Genomic DNA, 21,043 nt, shown 5'->3' with positions numbered 1-21,043 from the left:
AAACCCCAAATATTAAATACTGAAGATTTCCTCCTCTGCCTCCAGCAGCCAGCACTCTTCCAAATGGCAGCTGGTAGCACTTGCCTCAAACTGAGGCTTCTGCCAGCAGGCTGTGCATGCTCAGTGCTTTTGCATGTGCGAAAACTGAGCAAGTGCAGAAGGGCTGGTCTCAGCGTCAGCTTAAGGCAAATGCTTCTGGCTGACATTTGGAAGAGTGCTGGCTGCCCAAGGAGAGAAAATCTTCAGCTGGGAAGGTTTGGGGATCCCCACCAGCCACAGCAAGATTGTCACAATTTTGGGTGGGCCTGAGTCCAAAGTGGGTGGGCCCCAGCCCACCCAGGCCCATCTGTGGATACGCCACTGGATTGGAGATTTCACTGCTTTTAGAGAGATGTTTTTAGTTATTTTCATCGGTTGTTTGGTGTATTTGTGAATTTTAACAGTTTTTAGAATATTCTTGAGGTTACTTATAGTTTGCCTAGTGTTTGGTTTTCTGTTTTTCGTTGTTATTTCTGTAATTGTAATTTGGGTGTCCTTTTACTATACTGTGGTAGGAGCCAACTTTTCAAAATTATTGGGGGTGCTAAGCCCAGTGGAAATAACCTTTCCTTGAACACATACAAGGAATTTTCTCAATATTGAGGGGGCTCAAGCACCCACAGCACCCACAGAGTCGGCTCCTATTGTGTGCTTACTGCAGATCAAAAAGCACTATGTAGTTTTTGCATGTGCGCGCACTACCCATACACTAAAAAATAGTTTTATTTTTTAGCACTGGGATGGGTCTGGGGGCAGAGAGTAGATGTGTACTGCAACATTGCGCATGAACCCCTATATGGAGTGGAGGAGTAGCCTAGTGGTTAGTGCAGCAGACTTTGATTCTGGGGAATTGGGTTTGATTCCCACTGCAGCTCCTTGTGACTCTGGGCAAGTCACTTAACCCTCCATTGCCACAGGTACAAATATTTACCTGTGTATACTATCAGGCTTATTTTCAAAAGAGAAGGGCGCCCATTTTTCGACTCAAATCGGGAGATGGGCGTCCTTCTCCCAGGGTCACCCAAATCGGCATAATCGAAAGCCGATTTTGGGCATCCTCAACTGCTTTCCGTCGCGGGGAAGACCAAAGTTCCCGGGGGCGTGTCAGAAGTATAGCGAAGGCGGGGCTAGGGCATGCTTAACACATGGTGTCCTCGGCCGATAATGGAAAAAAGAAGGGCATGCCTGAGGAGCACTTGGCTGACTTTACTTGGTCCATTTCTTCTTGCGACCAAGCCTCAAAAAGGTGCCCGGACCGGATGACCACCGGAGAGAATCAGGGATGACCTCCCCTTACTTCCCCAGTGGTCACTAACCCCCTCCCACCCTAAAAAAAAAACTTAAAAAATAATTTTTTGCCAGCCTGTATGCCAGCCTGAAATGTCATACCCAGCTCCCCGACAGCAGTATGCAGGTCCCTGGAGCAGTTTTAGTGGGTGCAATGCACTTCAGGCAGGCGGTCCCAGGCCCATCCCCCCACTACCTGTTACACTTGTGGTGGTAAATGTGAGCCCTTCAAAACCTACCACAAATCCACTGTACCCACATGTAGGTGCCCCCTTCACCCCTTAGGGCTATGGTAGTGTTGTGGGGAGTGGGGTTTGGGGGGCTCAGCACACAAGGTAAAGGATCTATGCACCTGGGAGCAATTTATGAAGTCCACTGCAGTGCCCCCTAGGGTGCCCGGTTGGTGTCCTGGCATGTCAGGGGGACCAGTGCACTACGAATGCTGGCTCCTCCCACAACCAAAGGGCTTGGATTTGGTCATTTCTGAGATAGGCGTCCTCAGTTTCCATTATCGCTGAAAACCGGGGACGATGATCTCTAAGGACGACCATCTCTAAGGTTGACCTAAATGTTGAGATTTGGGCGTCCCCGACCGTATTATCAAAACGAAAGATGGCCACCCATCTTGTTTTGATAATACGGGTTTCCCCACCCCTTCTCCGGGATGTCTTGTGAGAACATCCTCAGGAAAACTTGGGCGCCCTGTTCGATTATGCCCCTCCACGTAAACCACTTTGAATGTAGTTGCAAAAACCACAGACAAAGTGGTATATCAAGTCCCCTTCCCTTTCCCCCTTGCTATTGGGAAAATTAGCACATGGCCATTATTGGCAAAACAGAAAAATCAGTCATTTCCTGGCAGTGCTAAAAGTGTCCCTAGCATGCAGTAATATATATATATATATATATATATATATATATACACACACACACACACACACACACACACACACACTGTTCTAAGCATGTGTTTGATGGGTGGTAAATACATGGGAATATATTGATCTATTCAAAATGGGAAAAAAATCACAACTGGGCAGGCTGAATGGGCCAATATGATCTTTTGTGCCATCCTCTGCTATGTTACTGCGTTATTCAAAAAGGATAAAATGAGAACAACAGCATTTGTGGAGAAACATAGAGATGCATGCACACAAGTCTGTATTCTTACCCGTCTGCCCTTGCGTTTGAGGAGTGTGTTTGTATTTGCTGTAGTATTTCAGTGAAACCTGCCCCATTCTGTGGCTCGCCTGACTCTGCTCCCCTTTTCTTTTCTTAGATGGAACGTTTAATTATTGCCATGCAAGAACCAGACATAGGCATCAAGATGAGAAATCAGAGGTTACTGATCACTGTTATTCCACATGCTGTAACAGGTAATTCCCATTAATGTTCTAGCACACTGTTGTCCTACCTGCCATGTCAGTGATTCTAGGCATGTTATAACGTACAATTATTTCATAAGTTGTAAGATAGTTACTGGTTGTATTCTAGCCATGGTTTTCTCACACACTTTCAGTCCTAAAAATAAGAGAAAAACGTTTAAGAGATGCACATGAATATAAGAGCCATAAATTGGCAAAAAGAATAAAAATAATAAAAGGAAGATTTTATTTTGATCAATGACGAAGAAACTCAACCGCAAAACAACAGAAATTGTTCTGCAAGTTGTGGTCAGTTATGTTGAGTATCTGAGATCTTTTCCTCCATTTTTTATAAAATGTTTCATTTGGCTCTGTGTTAACCCTTTCCTGTTAGGTGTTTTTTGCAAGTGGTTAGCTTTTTTTGTATAGTAGTTTCTCACTCTCTTTGACATATAATTTTCAGCAGTGCTATATTGCATGGCTACCCTTGTAAGGATTCCAATATCCTCCTATTTCTAATTGATCCAGCAGTTGGCACGCTCTACATCCCCCATTAACAGCACCTAGCCATCACATACTATCCAGCATTTCTCTATCTACTTCTTCCTGTTATTTTGACCAATGCTCTCTTTTCTGTTTGTTTTTATTCTGAACCACTTTGATTGGTTTTTGCTGTGAAAGGCAGTAGACCAAATGATTAATAAACTAAAAATCATGACAGGGACGGGGAACAGAGCCCTTGAGGACGGAGTGGGGACAGATCCCATGGGGACGGGGACAAACTTTGTCCCCATACGATTTTCAGCTTTGAAGCCTATTATTGAACTGGACTGTTATTTATGTTTGAGTGATGCAGACAACGATATTTAGATTTTTTTTGGAAAAACAAGCATAGCAAAATTTGCATGAGGGATCCTGTACATTCCTGCTACCAGCACATCTTCTAAGAAGACATCTTCTATTGCAGGAAGGATGTGGAAGACGGGAGAGCCAGTGGCGTAGCTATGGGTTGGCCTGGGTGGGCACAGGCCCACCCAGCTGCAGCGCCACACTGCACTCTTCTCCCCTCTCCACCATGGCGTCCCGGCATCTGCACTCCGGTCTCTAAAGCCCTTCCCTCCCTGGTGTCGGAGTCTGGTGGGGCCAGCGATTCATTCTTGCTGCTTGCGCTGGCCCTGCCAGACAGGAAACAGGTAATGACGTCAGCGAGGGTGGGACAAGCAGTTAGAATGAATCACTGCAGGTGCTACGGATGCCTGTACCGACATCGGGGAGTGTTAGCAACAGTTTGGATATATGCTGCTGGCCGCTGCTTGGAAGCGATCTGAATGCCGAAGGGGGTGGAGGTGTTCAGCTGGCAGGAGTGTCAATTTTGAATGGGCCTGAGCCCAAATTGGGTGGGCCCAGGGGTTTCATCATCAGACATCTCATAATGAATATTATCCACAGGCTGACATTCAGTGACTGGAATGTACATGCCACACTCCCAGAAAACTGGGATTAGAAAGAGGTTGGAAGCATCAACAGAGATCCAGAAGACAGAATCAGCAGTGGTGACAGACTTGATGACACAAGGGTATTGCAACTATTATGGGTGCCTGCGTTGAAATCTTCCTATGCTCACTTATGCCATGCCTACGGCAGGCTAAATGTGTGCCCCTAAATGTGACACTTTAGTGTATAAATAACACTATTCTATAACATGTGCGTGTAATTGTGGAAGATACCCATGCCCCGCCCATGGGCGTGAACACTCCCTTGCATTTGCACGCAAGATCCTTAAGCAACACTAAATGTATATTGCTCGTTATTCTACTACCTTGCCTTACTATTATCATGTTACCCAAGATCCTTAAGCAATACTAAATGTATATTTTCTTATAGATTTCCACTATTCACAATGTAATGTAAGCCACATTGAGCCTGCAAAGAGGTGGGAAAATGTGGGGTACAAATGCAATAAATAAATAAATAAATACACACATAAAATAGACCCTCCTCCCCCAGCCTGTTTAAAGTACCCAGTAAAACCATCATTACATAATTGATAGCATCATTCAACAAATTCTTCTATGAGGGCGTGAAGTTTGGATTCTCAACAGGATTGGTCAGAATCTCAATATAAACCTTGAAGCTCTGGTTCTGTATCACAAACTCATAACCCCAACAATGAAGTTACCCTATGCTTACAACTGGCCACACAAAATATATTCAAATTATGATAATCAACTCAGGAACAGCACATGCTCCTTCCACTGCCAGATACTTTGTTTAAAGTCTATGGGTTTTTTGTTTGTATGGTGACTACTGCAGTGCTTCTCAGCCCAGTCCTTGTGTCACACCCAGCCCCTCAGGTTTTCAGGACATCTACAATAAAAATGCAGGAGAAAGGTCTGCATACCAAGGAGGCACTGCATGAAAATCTCTCTCATGCATCTTCATTGTGCATATCCTGAAAACCTAACTGGCTGGGTGTGTCCAGCACTGCTCTACCAGAAGTGAAGACTCCACTAGTCCTGAGCATTTTATATTTTTCAAACAGGCTAGACAATGAAAAATAACAAACAAATCTGCAAAAAGGCACTCAAAACCTATATAGAAAAACTTACCAAACCATAATAGCCCTAACCCACATATGAAGACAGGCCCTAGAGCACCAAAATAACCTGCTACTGGGAAACTGGAACAAGATGGACTTTACAGATTCCTACACAGACACCACATGCCAGAAGAATCCTTCACCTCAGTTGCAGATGCAGAACATGACTCTCACCTGATACAAAATAGGGAACTGCAAAAAAACATGCAGACAAAACTTGAAATGGAGACAAGAACTGAAAGCAGAGATACCAGACTCTGCATGTCATGCAATATCAGAGAAATAGAAAGAAATGCATGTCCTCCTTTTCAGTGCAAAATAAAGTGGACAGATATAAACTCTCAACACCGACATAATTCAATCACTAAACTGAAAATAAAAGCATTTACCTTTGTTGTCTGGTGATTTTATTATTGTAATCATCTTGTTCCCAATCTCTGGTTCTCCTTTCCTCTGTCTGTGCTCTTAACTGTGTTTCATTTGCTATTTTCCCCACCTCCTTTCTTCTTCACTTTCTGCCTTATGTTTGGCACTGATTCCTCACATTCAGCTTTCTTCCATTTTTTTGCCTCCTTCTCAAATCTATCTAGCTTTCCCTCTTCCCTTTCCTTCATGTGCAGCACATCTCCCCTCTTCCTTTCACGTGCAGCATATCTCCCCTCTTCCCTTCCCTGCCCTCCTATCCAAGTGCAACATTTCCCCCTCTCTTTTCCCTCCTATCAATGTACAGCATTCCTCCTCCCTTCCCTTCCTTTCATGTGCAGCCTTTCCCCCTCTCCCTTCCCTGCCCTCCTATTCAAGTGCAGCCTGTCTCCCTCGACCTTCCCATCATGCAGAACCTCTCCCTCCTTGGCCCGGATGCAGCGCTTCTCTCTCTTGGGCAGCAGCAATCTCCAGTAACTGCTGCCCGTGCTGGCTCTGAGAATCAAAATGGTGGCTGCGTCCTCTCGCAGTAGTCTCGCAAGAGTTCGCAGCCACCATTTAGAACTGCAGAGTTGGCCTGGGAAGTAGTGACTGAGGGATTGCTGCCTGACCACACACCAAAGCCCCCTCCTTACAAACTGGGGAAAGCGCGAGTCCCCGGAGTTACTTGAACCGTTTGGTTAGGTCCAGGGACTCAGGATGTTCGCATGTGGCTTTCACTGAGGGTGCAATGAAGAATTTTGGGGGTGCATTTGCACCCCTGTAGTGATGCCTATGCTTGCAGATCTGTAACATCCATGCCTAACTGCTAATATTCCAGAATCCAAGCTTACATTTACATGCACATGTTATAGAATGAGGGGTTAGTGTGGATGTAAACAGGTCCCTAATGATGTTAGCAAGGGTGCACTAAATTTAGCATCATGTCTGCACTTGTAAGTGAAGGAACATCACATGCAAACACTGTTCCCTCTAAGCTGAGCGGGAGTCTTCCAACTGCATTGCTGCCAGTAGGGGGCGGTGCTTCAACGTTGAGCTTTTAATTGCTAGAGACAGGCAGGTTCCCTGGAATCCTGCAGAACTTGCTTGTCCCTCACTATTGAAACTGTAATAGCGAAACAGCACCCCGCACTGGCAGGACTGTAAGTGGAGGACTCTTGCTTAACTTGGAACAGTGCATGCAAATGAGGCTTTGTCATGTGCCTGTTAAACAGCATGCTATGTTTCCACATACTATTTACCAAGTACTCGATAAGGTGTTAAATTTTTACCTTGGAAGTTAAAGTCTAAAGTGCTTGTCTATCTTGCAATCACTTCCCTTGTAAAGACCAAAACTTGTCTTCTTTCAGGAAGTGACATCGTGGAATGGCTGATTCAGAGGCTGTCCATCCAAGAAGAAGGTAAAGTGTTCTTGTGTTTTGGGAACTGTGCTTCCCCAGTCCCTATACCCACAATGCAGCAGGCATCCATGAGTCTCCCTTTCCCCTTTCTTCATTTATCCCTTTCTGCTTCCTGCAGTAGTGCTGTTACTGATTCTGCTTTCTGTTGTACCATTGAGGATGGAATTGGGACATGCAGGAAGTGTCAGTTAAAGAAACAGAAGAACAGAGCAGGGTGTGGTTAGCATCAGTTTGTACTGGCAGACTCAGCTGTGGTGTTCACCTGACTGATCTAGGTAGAACTTCTCAAACATATTTGAGTTATCGGCCTGGTGGTACGTGCAGTCTCCTGACTTGGATAGGGCTCAAGTAACATTCTAATAGCTCTGCATTTTTCAGCAGAGATGCTGCTGCTGATCTGTGAGGGGCACCATTTAACGTAACACTGGTGCAGGGGCAGCATTTAGGGTGTGTGATCTGTGCAGCTCTATTGAGTGCTGTACTCTAGGGGGTGCTATTGCTTCCATCTCTCATGTGATTCCACATCATAGTAACATAGTAAATGACGGCAGATAAAGACCTGAACGATCCATCCAGTCTGCCCAAAAAAGATAAACTCATTTTACATGGTATGTGATACTTTATATATATACCTGAGTTTGATTTGTCCCTGCCTTTCTCGGGGCACAAACCGTAGAAGTCTGCCCATCATGTCTGCAGGCTGCAGCCTACATCCATCCAAAACCCAATGTTCATCTACAGGCAGCAGGCAGAAGTAGAACATGACATCTGTAGAACATGGGAAATCAGAAGCATGCTTGCCGGTCACGTAGCCAGACTGTCAATTTTAGGAGGGGGGGCCTGAGCCCAAATTGGAGGGGCTGCACAAAAATTTACCCCACTTCCGCTCTCCACCCCCGCCCTGCTCTCCATGCCCCCTCCAACATGATTCCCACACACCTGAGCTGGCGGGAATCCCCAAGCGCCGCCAGCAGAAGAGGTCCTCCAGTGGTGGTCTGGAAGTCAGCAGCACTTTCCATGGGGCATCACTGCCATGCTGCCTCCCACTGTGTGCATGTTCAATTTTCCTGCCTGCTTGATAACAGAACATGCGTTGGGGGTGGGGGGGAGGCTGGTGTGGCGGCAGCCCATGGAAAGTGCCACTACTACACCAGCCTCCCATGCATACTCAGTTTTTGCGCACATGTGAAAACGACTGGTTCAGTGGTGGCCCAATGCCGCCAGCTACCAGGCTGCTGCTGAAGGACCTCTACCACAGGCAAAGCTTGGGGATTCCTGCCAGTCTTAGCAGCAGATGGTATTGCAATTTTGGGGGGCTTGAACCCAAAGTGTGTAGGGCAGCAGACAAGAACAAGGAGACAGTGGTTGTGGGATAATGATGATGGCCAGAAAATGGGGGAGAGCGAGCTCAAGGGATGCAGGACATTTGAGAAGGGGGAAGAGAGAAGGGATCGGGGGCATTATTGTTCTGGGCAGAGGATAGAGGTGGCGTTTCAGTATATTCTGCCAGAGCCACTGCTGCATCCATAGAAAAGAATGCTGTGCTAGAGCTGCTAATGAAGTGGGAAGATGATTTCAGTTTTCACAACAGGCACAAATTAGCTTATGGTTGTGAGACCTACCACCTGTCCAGTGAGGAGCAGCATGTAACATAGCACTGGTGTATCGTGTCAGAACCTTCGTCATGTCCTAGGATGAGCAGCGTGTAACATGGTATTGGTATATCATGTCATACTCTTCCATGTGTCCTGTGATAAGCAGTATGTAATATTGCACTAGTATGTCATGTCAGACTCTTCCACAGTCCAGGATTTCTGACCACCCCATCCAGGTGCATTATGGGACTTGTGGCAATGGGCAGGATCAGGCACTACAAATCCCACACTGCTTTGGGATGTAAATCTCCAGCCTGGAACTGGATAATTTGGCATTTCTGAAGCTGAGCTAGAAAGAAAAGAGGAAAGAGATTCTTTCTCCAAATTTGTATTAACAGCCCTGAGTGGATCCCAATATTGTGTGTCTGTCATTGTCTCCATCCTTGAGTGTAGCTGTCCTCCTTCATCTATGTGTGTTTTTCTGCCTGTCTGTCTCTCTGTGTCTGTCTCCCCGTCTGCTTGTTCCTCCTTCTCCAAATGTATATGTCTTCATAGGAACCAGCTCTATAGTTGCCAGTGGGTGCTGAGCACCCCAAATATTAAGAAAGCTCTCTCAATCATTGTGAAATTTTGGCACCTATGTATGTCTACATGTCTTTCTGTGTGTGTGTGTCTGTCTGTCTCTCGCTCGTTCTATGTGTGTATGCATGTTTGCCTTCCTATGTCTGACTCCCTATTTGTCTCTCTTCCCCTCTATTTCCTGTGTGCCTCACCTGTATGCTTCTCTGTCTTCCTCTGGTGGGGACAGTTTCATCTATAAATAGTTTCCCTTCGAAAATCTGGATTGGTGAAGTTCACAGGTATAAATGCACCTCTGGACTTTGTACCTGTGTTGCTGAAGATGTAAAGTACAAACAGGAATTTCAGCATCTAATCACTAGGCACACTTTGGCTCCGCCTGCCCTTCCCTCTTCTCTGCAGCTAAAAGTGCTTGAGTTCTGAAACCCTTGTGCGTATGTTTAGCCACCAAGTGGAGAAACATTTTCAGCACAGGGAGCTTACCTAGGTACCTCTTAGTTGCCTCAGCAATTCCTCTGAAAATTGTCATCATGTTGCCTCCATTCTGTGTACGATGTTCAAAGAAATGAAAGGCAGACATTTTATTATTATTATAATTATTAAAACATTTAGCTTATGCTGATCTTTTCATTTCTAGGTGAGTTATATGATGACATACATAACAAGTGAGGGAAGCATGCACAGATGGTTCATGGAATTCTTTCCAATGTCTGCATGTGCATGATTATGTATGTTTGAGACAGTTGTGGGAGGTGTCTGTGTGTGTGTGTGTGTGTGGGGGGGGGGGGGGGGGGGTTGCAGGCTGGTAGCTTGGAGTGGGGCAATTTGCAAGGTGATGGACAGCTCTTAGGGGGGCAGTTTTGGAGGGGGGGTTGGGAACTGATGTATCATGTGAGATTCCTCCCCCTGGACAGCTTGCGAGATGGTGAAGCAGTTGTGTGTGTGTGTGGTTGGGGGGGGGGGAACGTTTGGGTTAATAGAAGTTGGTAGGGTGATGGACCATTGTGGAAAGGTAGTTTTGTGGGGTGGGGCATAATTGCAGGATGAGGCTTTTGTGGGTGGGGCAGTTTGTGGAAAGCTAGATTTTAAGGAATAGGACAGTTTGCGAGGTAGTAGGGCAGTTCTGGGGGTAGTTTTGGTGGATGGGGCAGTTTGTGAAATGCTTGAAGCAGTTTTGGTATCTCAACATGCAGCCTGCTGCACTTGAGCTTACAGATGTGCATACAATTTATAATTCTGGTATGCCTTTATTTCTTTTACAGTTTTTGATAGCATACACTCCTTCTAGACAATTTACATCATCACAATGTAATTGCCTCTTTGTACCTTCATTTAGACATGTACAACTTGATTCAATTAGGAATACTATTTTTAGCACTGCAGTCCCAACTGTATGGAATGCTCTCCCTCTTAGTTTATGACTGGAGCGTTTCTTCTAAAAATTCAAAGTTGACTTGAAGACCTTTCTTCTTCGTGATACATATGGCTTTTGATCGCCTTTTTGCGGTTGTCAGTAGGAGGGCTGGGAACAGGGCCACCGAGAGACAGAACCGGGCCCGGGGCAGGGTCATCACCCCCCCCCCCCCCACACACACACACACACTCAGGCTGCTGCCGCAGCTGCCCCTACCCCCATACCTTCTTGCATCTGCTCCTCCTTTGATCTGTCACTCTCCTGCTCCTGTGTGCAGGGACCCAGGTTATTATCGTATTAACGCAATCACCCGGGTCCTGACACACAGGAGCAGGAGAGAGACCGACTGAGGGAGCAGAATCTTCTGCCTTCCTCCGGAAGCCTTGGAGGCCGGGCCAGGGGAATCTTGCTCTCCATGCTCCCCCCCCCCCCCCCCCCCCCACCAGTGGCCCTGTCTGGGGGATACATGCTGGTAGTATTGACTGCATCTTTGGATCAGCCCCCTTCCCCCCTTTACCCAGGATTTTGAAGGTACAGCCTAAAGCAGTGTGGTATTTCTAGTTCCTGATTCTGCCCATTGAATTCAGTGCTGCAGTGCAGATCCCATAATGTACCAGGATGGTGGTTGTCAGAAATCGCATACTGGCCTCAAATCTCATAACTGGACAGCTTTGTTAATGACTGTCTTTTTCAGCCCAGGAGATTGGTTCTAGTGAAATTCTACATTCAGCTGCAGCTTGCTGTCTCCCAGGACCACCAGGAAACTCAAACTCATTCTATCTTTTTTGTTTTCTTGTTCTGAGATCTCCCTGCGGGAGAGGTGCTGGAGGAGAGAAGCCATGAGCTCCCCTCTTTAAAACTGCAGCTATAATGAGTTCTTCTAATTAGAAAAATGAGGAAGATAGTTCACCTATTAATCACATTTAATTAGTACCAGATTCCTGGAGGACAGGGGTGCTCAGGTGTGTACGTAATGGAATTAGCCTGATTGGACTTTGTTATTATATTCAAAGGTTCTGTGAACATTTTTCCTCACCATAGAGCTGTAGATGCAAGCTGAGATGGGGGGAGGGGTTGATGGAAAGAGGGTCCTTGGCTTACTTGGGATCTAGGAGGTTAGTGCATCCTTTGCTGTTCTTGGGGAAGAGTCCTGTGATGGGTAATGGTAGAGGGAATCCTATTCTATTCTAGTCTCTGTTTTTATTGGTCACCCACTCCTTTATATAAAAGGTTCTAAGTGGTGTATAAATTTACAAGAGACTAGTTTAATACTAGGAATTCCTTCCTATAAGATATAATCATTCTGAAAAAGAGAGAAACATTGATTATGATAATGCTTATCAAAGGTAAATGTCTTAGAGACACAGCATATTTAGAATGCTGTCTAATATTCAAAGGGAGACTATTCCAAATTTTAACCACTAAGAATCTAAGGGGGTCTTTCACTAAAGCTTTGGTAGCATTTTTAGCTTATAGCAGAAATCAGCTGGGGGTAAACACCAAGACATGCATAGGAATATAATGGATGTCTCAGTTTTTACAGCCAGCTGATTTCTACCATGAGCTAAAAACACTACCGCGGCTTAGAAAAAGACCCCCTAAAAAGGGGAATTAAAAGTTTGTTTATATCCTAGGGAAAAACACACAAAATCAAGCCATTGGGATGTAGGAGGTGCCAGCATTTTTAGTAGATTGGTCACACGTATATCCCAGCAGAGCAGTGGGGCACCCTAGGGGGCACTGCAGTGGACTTCACATAAAAGGTCCTAGGTACACATCTCACCATTATCACCTTATATTGTTGGGGGTGTCTAGGCCTTTTAAAGCGTAATATCTGTGAAGCTTTAATATCCTAGAAATATAACCTCGGCACATCAGAACACACCTGAAGCCTCTTTATTTTCTGAAATTTACTTTATTGAATAAATAAAGATAGTTTACTCACAACAGTAGATCTTCAGAAGTATTGCCTCAAGGCAAGAGACTCTGTAATTCTGAGAGCTGTATCAGTGGATGGAGATAGAAATCTGAAGAGAAGAAGTTTTATTGCAGAGGTGGGAGAATAGCTAAACAGATACAAGCAGTTCAGAGCTAGGTGGTTGGGATTGTGCAGTATCTTGAGAGAAAGAATGAACAAGGTAAAAAAACGAGTTTGTTACAAGGAGGGAGGGTAGCAGGACATGTGCTGTCTGAAGCAAGATGGAGAATGTCTCATGGAGAAGGGGAGGTCAAGAAAGGGCTCACACAAGCCCAGGGAGGAGGAGGAGGCAAAGGGACCAATAGGGACAGACCGTGCCTATTGGTAGCAGGGGTGGTCCCAGGGGGCAGTCCTCTATTGGAGGGAAAGGTCATGCTCACCTGACCTCTCAGGACAGAGATAGTAAGAATTACCAGGAAATAACAGTAAGTAACAAAGGAACCAAGCTTGAGGAGGTCTAGCAGGAGAATAGACCACTAGTAATAGGCTTTATACAAACAAGCAGGTGTGACTGTATTACATGCGAGACTACATTACACACAATGCATTGCTCATATATTTTTGCAGTGAGGACTGAAGCAGTAAAAATCCTTAGAAGTGAGGATAACAGTATTTTAGGGCCCCACTAAAACTAGTGTAAGGCTGTTGGGGGACAGAACAGGGGGAGCCCTCCAAAACACTACCACCACTACAATCGTTCTTATGTATGCAGGGGTCAACTATATGTGGGTACAGTAAGTTTTTGCTGTGTTTTGGAGGGCTCATACTTTCTACCACAAGTGTACCAGTTAGAGTGGGATGTGGGGCCTGGGTCCCCTTCTCTACAGTGCACTGTACCGACCACTAGGCTACTCCAGCTACATGCTTGCTGGTCTATAGAACTGGCCATAACATCTGAAGCTGTCATAGAGGCTGGTATGTACTGTTTCTTTCACATCTTTGGGGGTTAGGAGGGGGTCTGTGACCACTGGGGGAGTAAGGGGGGTTATGCCTTAATCCCTCCAGTGGTCATTTAGGGCACCTTTTTGTGACTTAGTCATGACTGAACCAGGTCTAGACCAAAACGTCTTAAGTTTTAGCCCTGGGTGTTTTTGCTTTGTTCCATTATGGCAGAAAAACATCCAAGTTCTGGAAATGCCTATATCCCCTCGTGATTTGGATGCACTGCAGACAAACTGCATAGAAAAACGTCTTAAAATTGGATTTTGAAAATAGCGATTTGGATGTTTTGGCAAAAAAAAAAAAAAGTGTCCATCTGCTGCTTTGTACCACTTCTGGGACGTTTTTCTGTTTCAAAAATTATCCCCTATATCGCATAAAAGACAGCCAGCTGCATAAACTTGGATATTTGATGTCAGTTCCCGGACATGCAGGGCCACCGAAAGACACAGCAGGGCCCGGGGAAGGGCCCCTGCCCGCCCCCCTCCACCTGGATCTATGCACTGTGCCCCCCACATTTGGGCCAGTGCCCCTGCTTGCCCTCAATCTGTCTTCTGCTCCTGTGTGCAGGGACCTGGATGATTGTATTAACACGATAACCCAGGTTATCACATTAATACAATCACCTGGGTCCTCCTGGCACACAGGAGCAGGAGAGAGACAGACCCGGAAGCAGGCAGCCAGGAAGAAGCTTGGCGGTACCAGACCCCCCCCACACACACACACACTTGGAAGCCGGGCCTGGGGAGTTTTGCCCCTCCTCTCGGCAGCCCTGCGGACATGGCCTGGCATTGAATATCCAGGAATAATGCTGCCAGCGGCCATAAAAACACTTACTGCTGCCAGTTGAATATTGACCCCATGCAGACTAAAACTGAACTGGAAACCCCAAGAGGTCAGACTCCGCTTGAAATGCAGCACCACAGAGAACTAGAAATAGAAATGCATTGCTCCTGTACTTTACAAAATCCATAGAGATGCACATTTTGCAAAGCTGACATATTCCAGTAACTAAAATCGGAAGGAGTAGCCTAGTGGTTAGTGCAGTGGACTTTGATCTTGGACAACTGAGTTCAATTTCAACTGCAGCTCCTTGTGACTCTGGGCAAGTCACTTAACCCTCCATTGCCCCTGGTACAAAATAAGTACCTGAATATATGTAAACCGCTTTGAATGTAGTTGCAAAAACTTCAGAAAGGCAGTATCTGGAGTCCCATATCCCTTTCCCTTTATTGCTTGGACATTTGATTTTCTGCTTGCATCTCTCTTTTCTCTATTCTTCTTGCTAATTTTCTTAAGTCCTTTTCCAGGATCTTTTTTTCCATTTGTTCTCCCTCTTCCTGCATTCATCCCTATATCTGACAATGAACTTTCCTTTTCCCCCTTTCCCTGATCTGCTGTGGCAGCAGAAGCAGCTGGAGCGTGTCCTGCTTCTGCTGCTCTGCGTCTGTCTGTCAACATGGCAGCAGCTTTGAGTTTGTCTTCCCACATGGCAGCAGGTTCAGATCTCACAGCATGAACTTCCTTTTTGCTAATTTTATGAGTTCAGGCTGCAAACTTTGAACCTGCTGTCATGCTGGGAGATAGACTCAGAGCAGCGCAGTGAACAGTCACTTCTGCTGCTGTTGTTGATCAGTGGATCAGATGCTGGGAAAAGTGGTGCTCCACAAACCCTCCTACTGTTCAGTCTGATTTGGAGGCGCAAGGAGCATTGCAACTCTCAAGCATGCTCCATGCTGCTGATCACTCCCCATGGCAAGTCAGTTCGGTGCTACCACTCCCTGGACCTGCTGCCCCAAGCAACTGCACAGCTTGCGTAGTGGATTGCATCAACCCTGCATTCTCTGAAGGAGAGATAGGATAGGGCCCAGGGCTGAGGCTTTGAAGGCGATGGGATAAGACTAGTGTTGCTGGGATCAGGAAGACTGGGGGAAGGTGTGTTCTGCGTTGGGACTGTATAGGAGAGGTATGCCGTGTGTTGCTGGGGTACTAGTGTTGCAGGAATGGATGCATGAATTTGTGATGCTTCAGGAGTCAGACAGCACACACCAGTATGAGAGAAAAATCTTCTTTATTTGCCAGCAAACAAGGCAAGACATCAGTTCTAGCTCTCTTCTCTTTCTCTCAGCTCTCTGTGTCTTTGTCTCAGCTGCTTCTCTTCTTATGCTGTCTTCTCCTTCTTCTGTCTGTTCCTTCTGTCCTTCTCTTTCTTCTGAGCTCCTTCTGAGTTCTTTCTGACGTAAACTGCTTCTGCTCCTACTTAAATAGGGTCCTAAGCCCTCCTCCTAGCCTAGCCCCCTTTACTCCCAATTGGTTAAGAAATTGATTGGCTACCTTGCCTCAACCAATCATTACTTTTGAAATATCAGTTACATAGGTTCCAGACATCCTAAACTGACCTCTGACCTGGGGCCCCTTAAGCCAGACATTTGATCTCCAGTCTCTTACATGTTATTATGATTGATTTCTCATATTCCTAGTACTAACTGCTAACTAAACTCTGGCATTCATTAAAGGGGTCAAAAGCCAATCTTACTTAATAGCATACATATCAGGTTATTACTTCCAGGAGGCCAGTCCTACACTTAGCTATAATTAATCAAAGAGAAGAGAGCTGACTAGTTCTGACCTCGTTCACCTATCAGCTTATACATTGAACCAGCCAGAACTATGGCTAAGTCAAACCACATGTTGATCTCCTCAACTGCAGTCTTAAACAGCAGACAAAGAGTAATACAGAATTTAACAGATATTCTACACAGACACAAACCTTATTAATTTACACAGAATCAGTATTTCTTATAAGACATATTCTAAATATCAGGAATATCTAGAATTATTTAGAATCTAACTAGCATTAAACTAATTCTTTTAAAACTACGGCATGTCTGGCTCATGCTTTGTTCATTCATAATAGTTTACAGCTGTGCCAGCTAGCATTGGCAATTCACAAGGGACAGAGTTTCATTTCTCACTGACCTTTCCTAACCTTAGCTCGGCCAAGCTAGAGTTCAATATAATCTGAACCATCTGGCATACCTTCACTTCACTTGCAAAGTAAAAAGTTAGAATTCTAACTTCAAGCTTTTAACAGAATTAACCCTTCATATGATTTCTTATATATGATTATGCCCATGGCTGCTTCATTCCCCCCTTTGAGACTAAAATCAGCTTATGCAGAGATAAGTCTCACAACTCAGACTCTGGAGATTATAGTGATCCTAACTAGGAATAGACTTGTGAATCACCATTACCCTACTTGTTAAGGTTCGACGGCATACTGCCGAAGCACATGAGGCCAGGAAACAAAACAACAACCCTGCTAAAACTAAGACTATTAGGGAAATGAACAAGGGACGTATCCAGGAGGTCAATGACCACCACCAGGAGGTAAGATCTAATCCTCCTCGGTAATCCTCCACATTAAGGCTGGCCAACTGTAGGACTTTATCCATAGCATGCCTAACTACATGCGTCCTATTTATGACAATAGTACAGCACTCTGAAGAATTTAGCACTGTGCAGAGGCCACCCTGAGCTGCAAAGAGGTAGTCAAGGCCCATACGATTATACCGAGAAACTATACTTAATTCATTAATTTGATCCTGCAATGCATTGACTACCACGTTCAGCTCATGAACTAAAACATGGAGTAGGGACTGAAGTCTCCGAGTAGCCATACCTAGTTCAGTAATACCCGCTACCGGGCCTCCAATTGGAATCCAGGCCGTGGCAGAAAGGGCTACAAGTCTCTTTTTAGTCAGAGGATAAGTAGAATTAATATACTGGAGGGCTAATTCAATCGCCTCATCCTCTGTGGCAACGGAGGAGGGTAAGGACAAAGCCTCTCGCTTAGAGCGGTGCGGGGATGGTGGCTTAAGAGGAATAACTTTAGGAAAATAATTCAAGGTTACCAATACACAAAAATCATATGTGGCGGGAAGAATCATGTGGAGGACATTATCACAGAGCCAGTAATGACCAAGGAGAGGGTGAGGAAAGTTCCCAATAAATGTTGGCTCAGGCTGGACAGGGTACTTAGGGTGCCCATAATGCGAGCCCCTATCCCAGGGGGAACGAAGACGAAATGGAGACTTTGCACACCATAGGCGCCAATCCCCAATTGTGACAGGCTGCTCATTTGTTAATAACTCTTCATACCCCGGGGACTTATGAAAGTAGAAAATAAGCTTGGACACTATAGTCTTCTCAGTGGTACGCTTAGGAGCCAGATAATCACCTGGGTCATAATCTACAGGTATGGTAGCAGGGCACATAGGAGTACCTGGAGAAACTACCCACACAGATTCTCCTTTTTCTGGGAGAACATTAGTATAATTACAGGGAATGGGAAGAACAGTTGAGATGCTTCTTGTTAAACAAAACACTCCAGAAGCTGGATAGGGAGACGTAAAAACTGGCCTTAGAGAAGAGTCAGAGGGGGAAGTAGCATTATAAAAGGACCACCAAGTATAATCCTGGCTCCAAGGACCTGAACTCGAAAAGTAGGGAGGTATAAGAGCTGGGAGTTGCACAGGGACAGGTACAGCTGGGACATCTGTGGTATAAGGAGAAAATCGGGAACACACAATACAAGGGGAAGTAATCTTTGCCTGGCTAATTAGTTCCTGGACAGAGTGTAACCAAAGGTTGGAGCGAGTTGGGGTATTAGGAACAAGGAGGCAAGGAGTAGAAAACAACAAAAGCATCCAAACTACTAACATTTTCTTTCTTCCTAATCTAAAACAAATACAGCAAACTAATTAAGCAGTAATATTTCAACAGTCTGTGCTAATCACAGATTACTCTCATATAGTGTTCTCAGTCTTTGAGTTCTTATACCAGTTGGGATAAACCCTCAACTGATAAGGATCAAGCTTTCAAATTCCAAGAAAGCCAGAATCAGGCAAGAAAGAGTCTCAGTGTGAAGCCGAAGTTCAGCCGCTCCTGCAGTATGCAGTTGACCCTTCTTTTCAGCTAGTAGATTCTTTGGTTCGGGTCAAGCGCAACTTCAATGGCTCCGCTGGATCTCTTTCTGCTCTCCACTGTCTAGGCTCCGTCTGATCCGTGCTGGGCTCAGTCTGGTCAGCAGACTTAATTCGAGACCAATGGACCCATGGAGTTATCCCTGCGACCTTCACAGCTGCAGGGGTAGAAAGCAAAACAGTAAAAGGTCCTTTCCATCGGGGCCCCAAAGGCTGGAGCCTCCAATCTTTCACCCAAACTCTATCCCCTGGCAGGAAGGAATGTACCTGAGCCTGGAAGGGGACAGGGTTTATTTCTCTCACATAAGACTGAAGCTCAGAAATTATCTTACCCAAGAGGGCTACCTGCTCCTGCACCTGGGCAGACCCTAAAATCCCTATGTCTCCCTTAATTCCCTGTAAAATGGCTGGGGGCTTCCCATACACAATTTCAAAGGGAGAGAGGGCTGTTCCTTTAGTTGGGGTGCATCGAAGGCGAAAGAGGGCTAGTGGCAATGCCTGTGGCCATTTCAATTGGGTTTCCTGACAAATCTTTGCTAGGCTATTTTTCAAGGTTCTGTTTGCCCGCTCAACCTGCCCTGAACTCTGGGGACGATAGGCACAATGCAATTTCCAGGTAATGCGCAATGCGCGGGACAGGGCCTGAAGTGTAGCTTCAACAAAGGCAGGACCATTATCTGAACCTATGGCAAGGGGCAGTCCATACCTGGGGATGACATCCCTAAGGAGGGCTCGAGCTACTTCTGTGGCTTTCTCAGTGACTGTAGGATATGCTTCCACCCACCCAGAAAAGGTACAGACCATAACTAAGAGATATCGGAGCCTACCGCTCCTGGGCATTTCTGTGAAGTCTATAACTAGGGACTCAAAGGGTGTTAGTCCTCTAGACTGAACTCCTGGTGGAATACGGGGTCCCTGACGAGCATTATTCTGGGCACAGAGAGTACATCGGGCAGAGGCAGTGGCAACCAGACTATCCAATCCTTCCAGCACCACTACTCGATTGAGTAGGCGGGCTAGTGCTGTTTTCCCTAAGTGTGATAGGTCATGAGCTTGAGACACTACAGGCCAAGCTAGGTGGCGTGGCACCAGAACTCTGGTATCAGGGAGATGTAACCAGCCATCAGGTCTCCTTACTGCACCTTCCTCTTGAGCCCATTTCTCTTCCACTTGGGTATATATAGGTGTCCATTCTTGCAGTCGGATTTGGAACAGGGGGGTCACAGTACTTGCTGGGGGTCCTCGAGCAGCTTCCTTGGCCACCCGATCAGCATGGCGGTTCCCTCGGGCCACTGGAGTATCTATTCTTTGGTGTCCCCTGCAGTGAATAACAGCTACCTTCTTAGGGGCCCACACAGCCTCTAGCAGCTGAAGTATTTCAGGTCCATACTTAACAGGTTGGCCTGCAGCATTTATGAGTCCCTTTTCCTTATACAAAGCTCCATGAGCATGTAGGGTTGTGAAGGCATACTTGGAATCAGTATAAATGTTGGTTACCAGTCCTGCTGCTAACTCCAGAGCTCGTATGAGGGCCACAAGTTCTGCTTTCTGGGCTGAAGTTCCTTGGGGCAGGGCTCTCGCTTCTATCACCTTGTCCTCTGTCACCACAGCATAGCCTGCCAGTCGCTTGGAGTTCTCCACATAACTGCTTCCATCTGTGAAATAAATTACATCTGGGTCCCTCCACGGAACATCTTTAAGATCTGGTCGACTGGAGTACACTTCATCCATAGTTTGGATACAGTCATGATCTGGTGGTCCCTCAGATGCTGGCAAAAGAGTGGCGGGATTGAATGTAGCCACTGTTTCCAGGTGTATCCGTGGATTCTCACACAAGCTGGCTTGGTACTTAACCATACGGTTATTTGTAAACCAGTGATTGCCCTTATACTCCATGAGGGTAAGAACTGCATGGGGGACTTTAACAACCAGTTCTTGCCCCAAGGTCAACTTATCAGCTTCCTGGACCAGTAAGGCTGTTGCTGCAATGGCCCTCATGCAGGCTGGCCATCCTTTAGCCACTCCATCCAGCTGTTTAGACAGGTATGCAACAGGCCTCTGCCAGGATCCCATCATCTGGGTCAGCACACCCAGAGCAACCCCCTGTCGCTCATGGACATACAATGAGAAAGGTTTCTCCACATCAGGAAGGCCTAACGCAGGGGCTTGGAGTAGGGCTTTCTTTATGGCAATGAAGGATTGTTGAGCAGTAGGTCCCCATTCAAATGGTTCCTTTTCACCCCCCTTTGTGGCTTGGTAAAGGGGTTTCGCCATCAATGCAAAATTTGGAATCCAAATTCTGCAGAATCCAGCTGCTCCCAGGAATTCCCTAACTTCTCTTCTGGACTTGGGTTGGGGAATTGCAGCTACCGCTTGCTTCCTACTAGCATCCAGTCTCCGACTTCCCTGGGAAATGCAAAAGCCCAGATACTTCACTTCTG

The 21,043-nt window shown here is 45.9% G+C and overlaps 1 protein-coding gene across 1 annotated transcript in view; it reads left to right on the top strand.

Annotated features, from left to right (window-relative positions):
- Positions 1–21,043, top strand: part of RGS11 (regulator of G protein signaling 11) — a 167,236-nt gene that overhangs the window by 14,429 nt on the left and 131,764 nt on the right. The window contains exons 2-3 of the mRNA XM_030212787.1: positions 2,606–2,702; positions 7,062–7,112. Of these exons, the coding sequence (XP_030068647.1) occupies positions 2,606–2,702; positions 7,062–7,112 (148 nt within the window). The remainder of the gene's footprint in view (positions 1–2,605; positions 2,703–7,061; positions 7,113–21,043) is intronic.

The sequence above is a fragment of the Microcaecilia unicolor genome, chromosome 8 (assembly GCF_901765095.1).
Source record: "Microcaecilia unicolor chromosome 8, aMicUni1.1, whole genome shotgun sequence".
In the NCBI taxonomy this organism is placed as follows: domain Eukaryota; kingdom Metazoa; phylum Chordata; class Amphibia; order Gymnophiona; family Siphonopidae; genus Microcaecilia; species Microcaecilia unicolor.
Note: the sequence above shows the minus strand (reverse complement) of the source record. Positions and strands in the feature narration are given on the sequence as shown.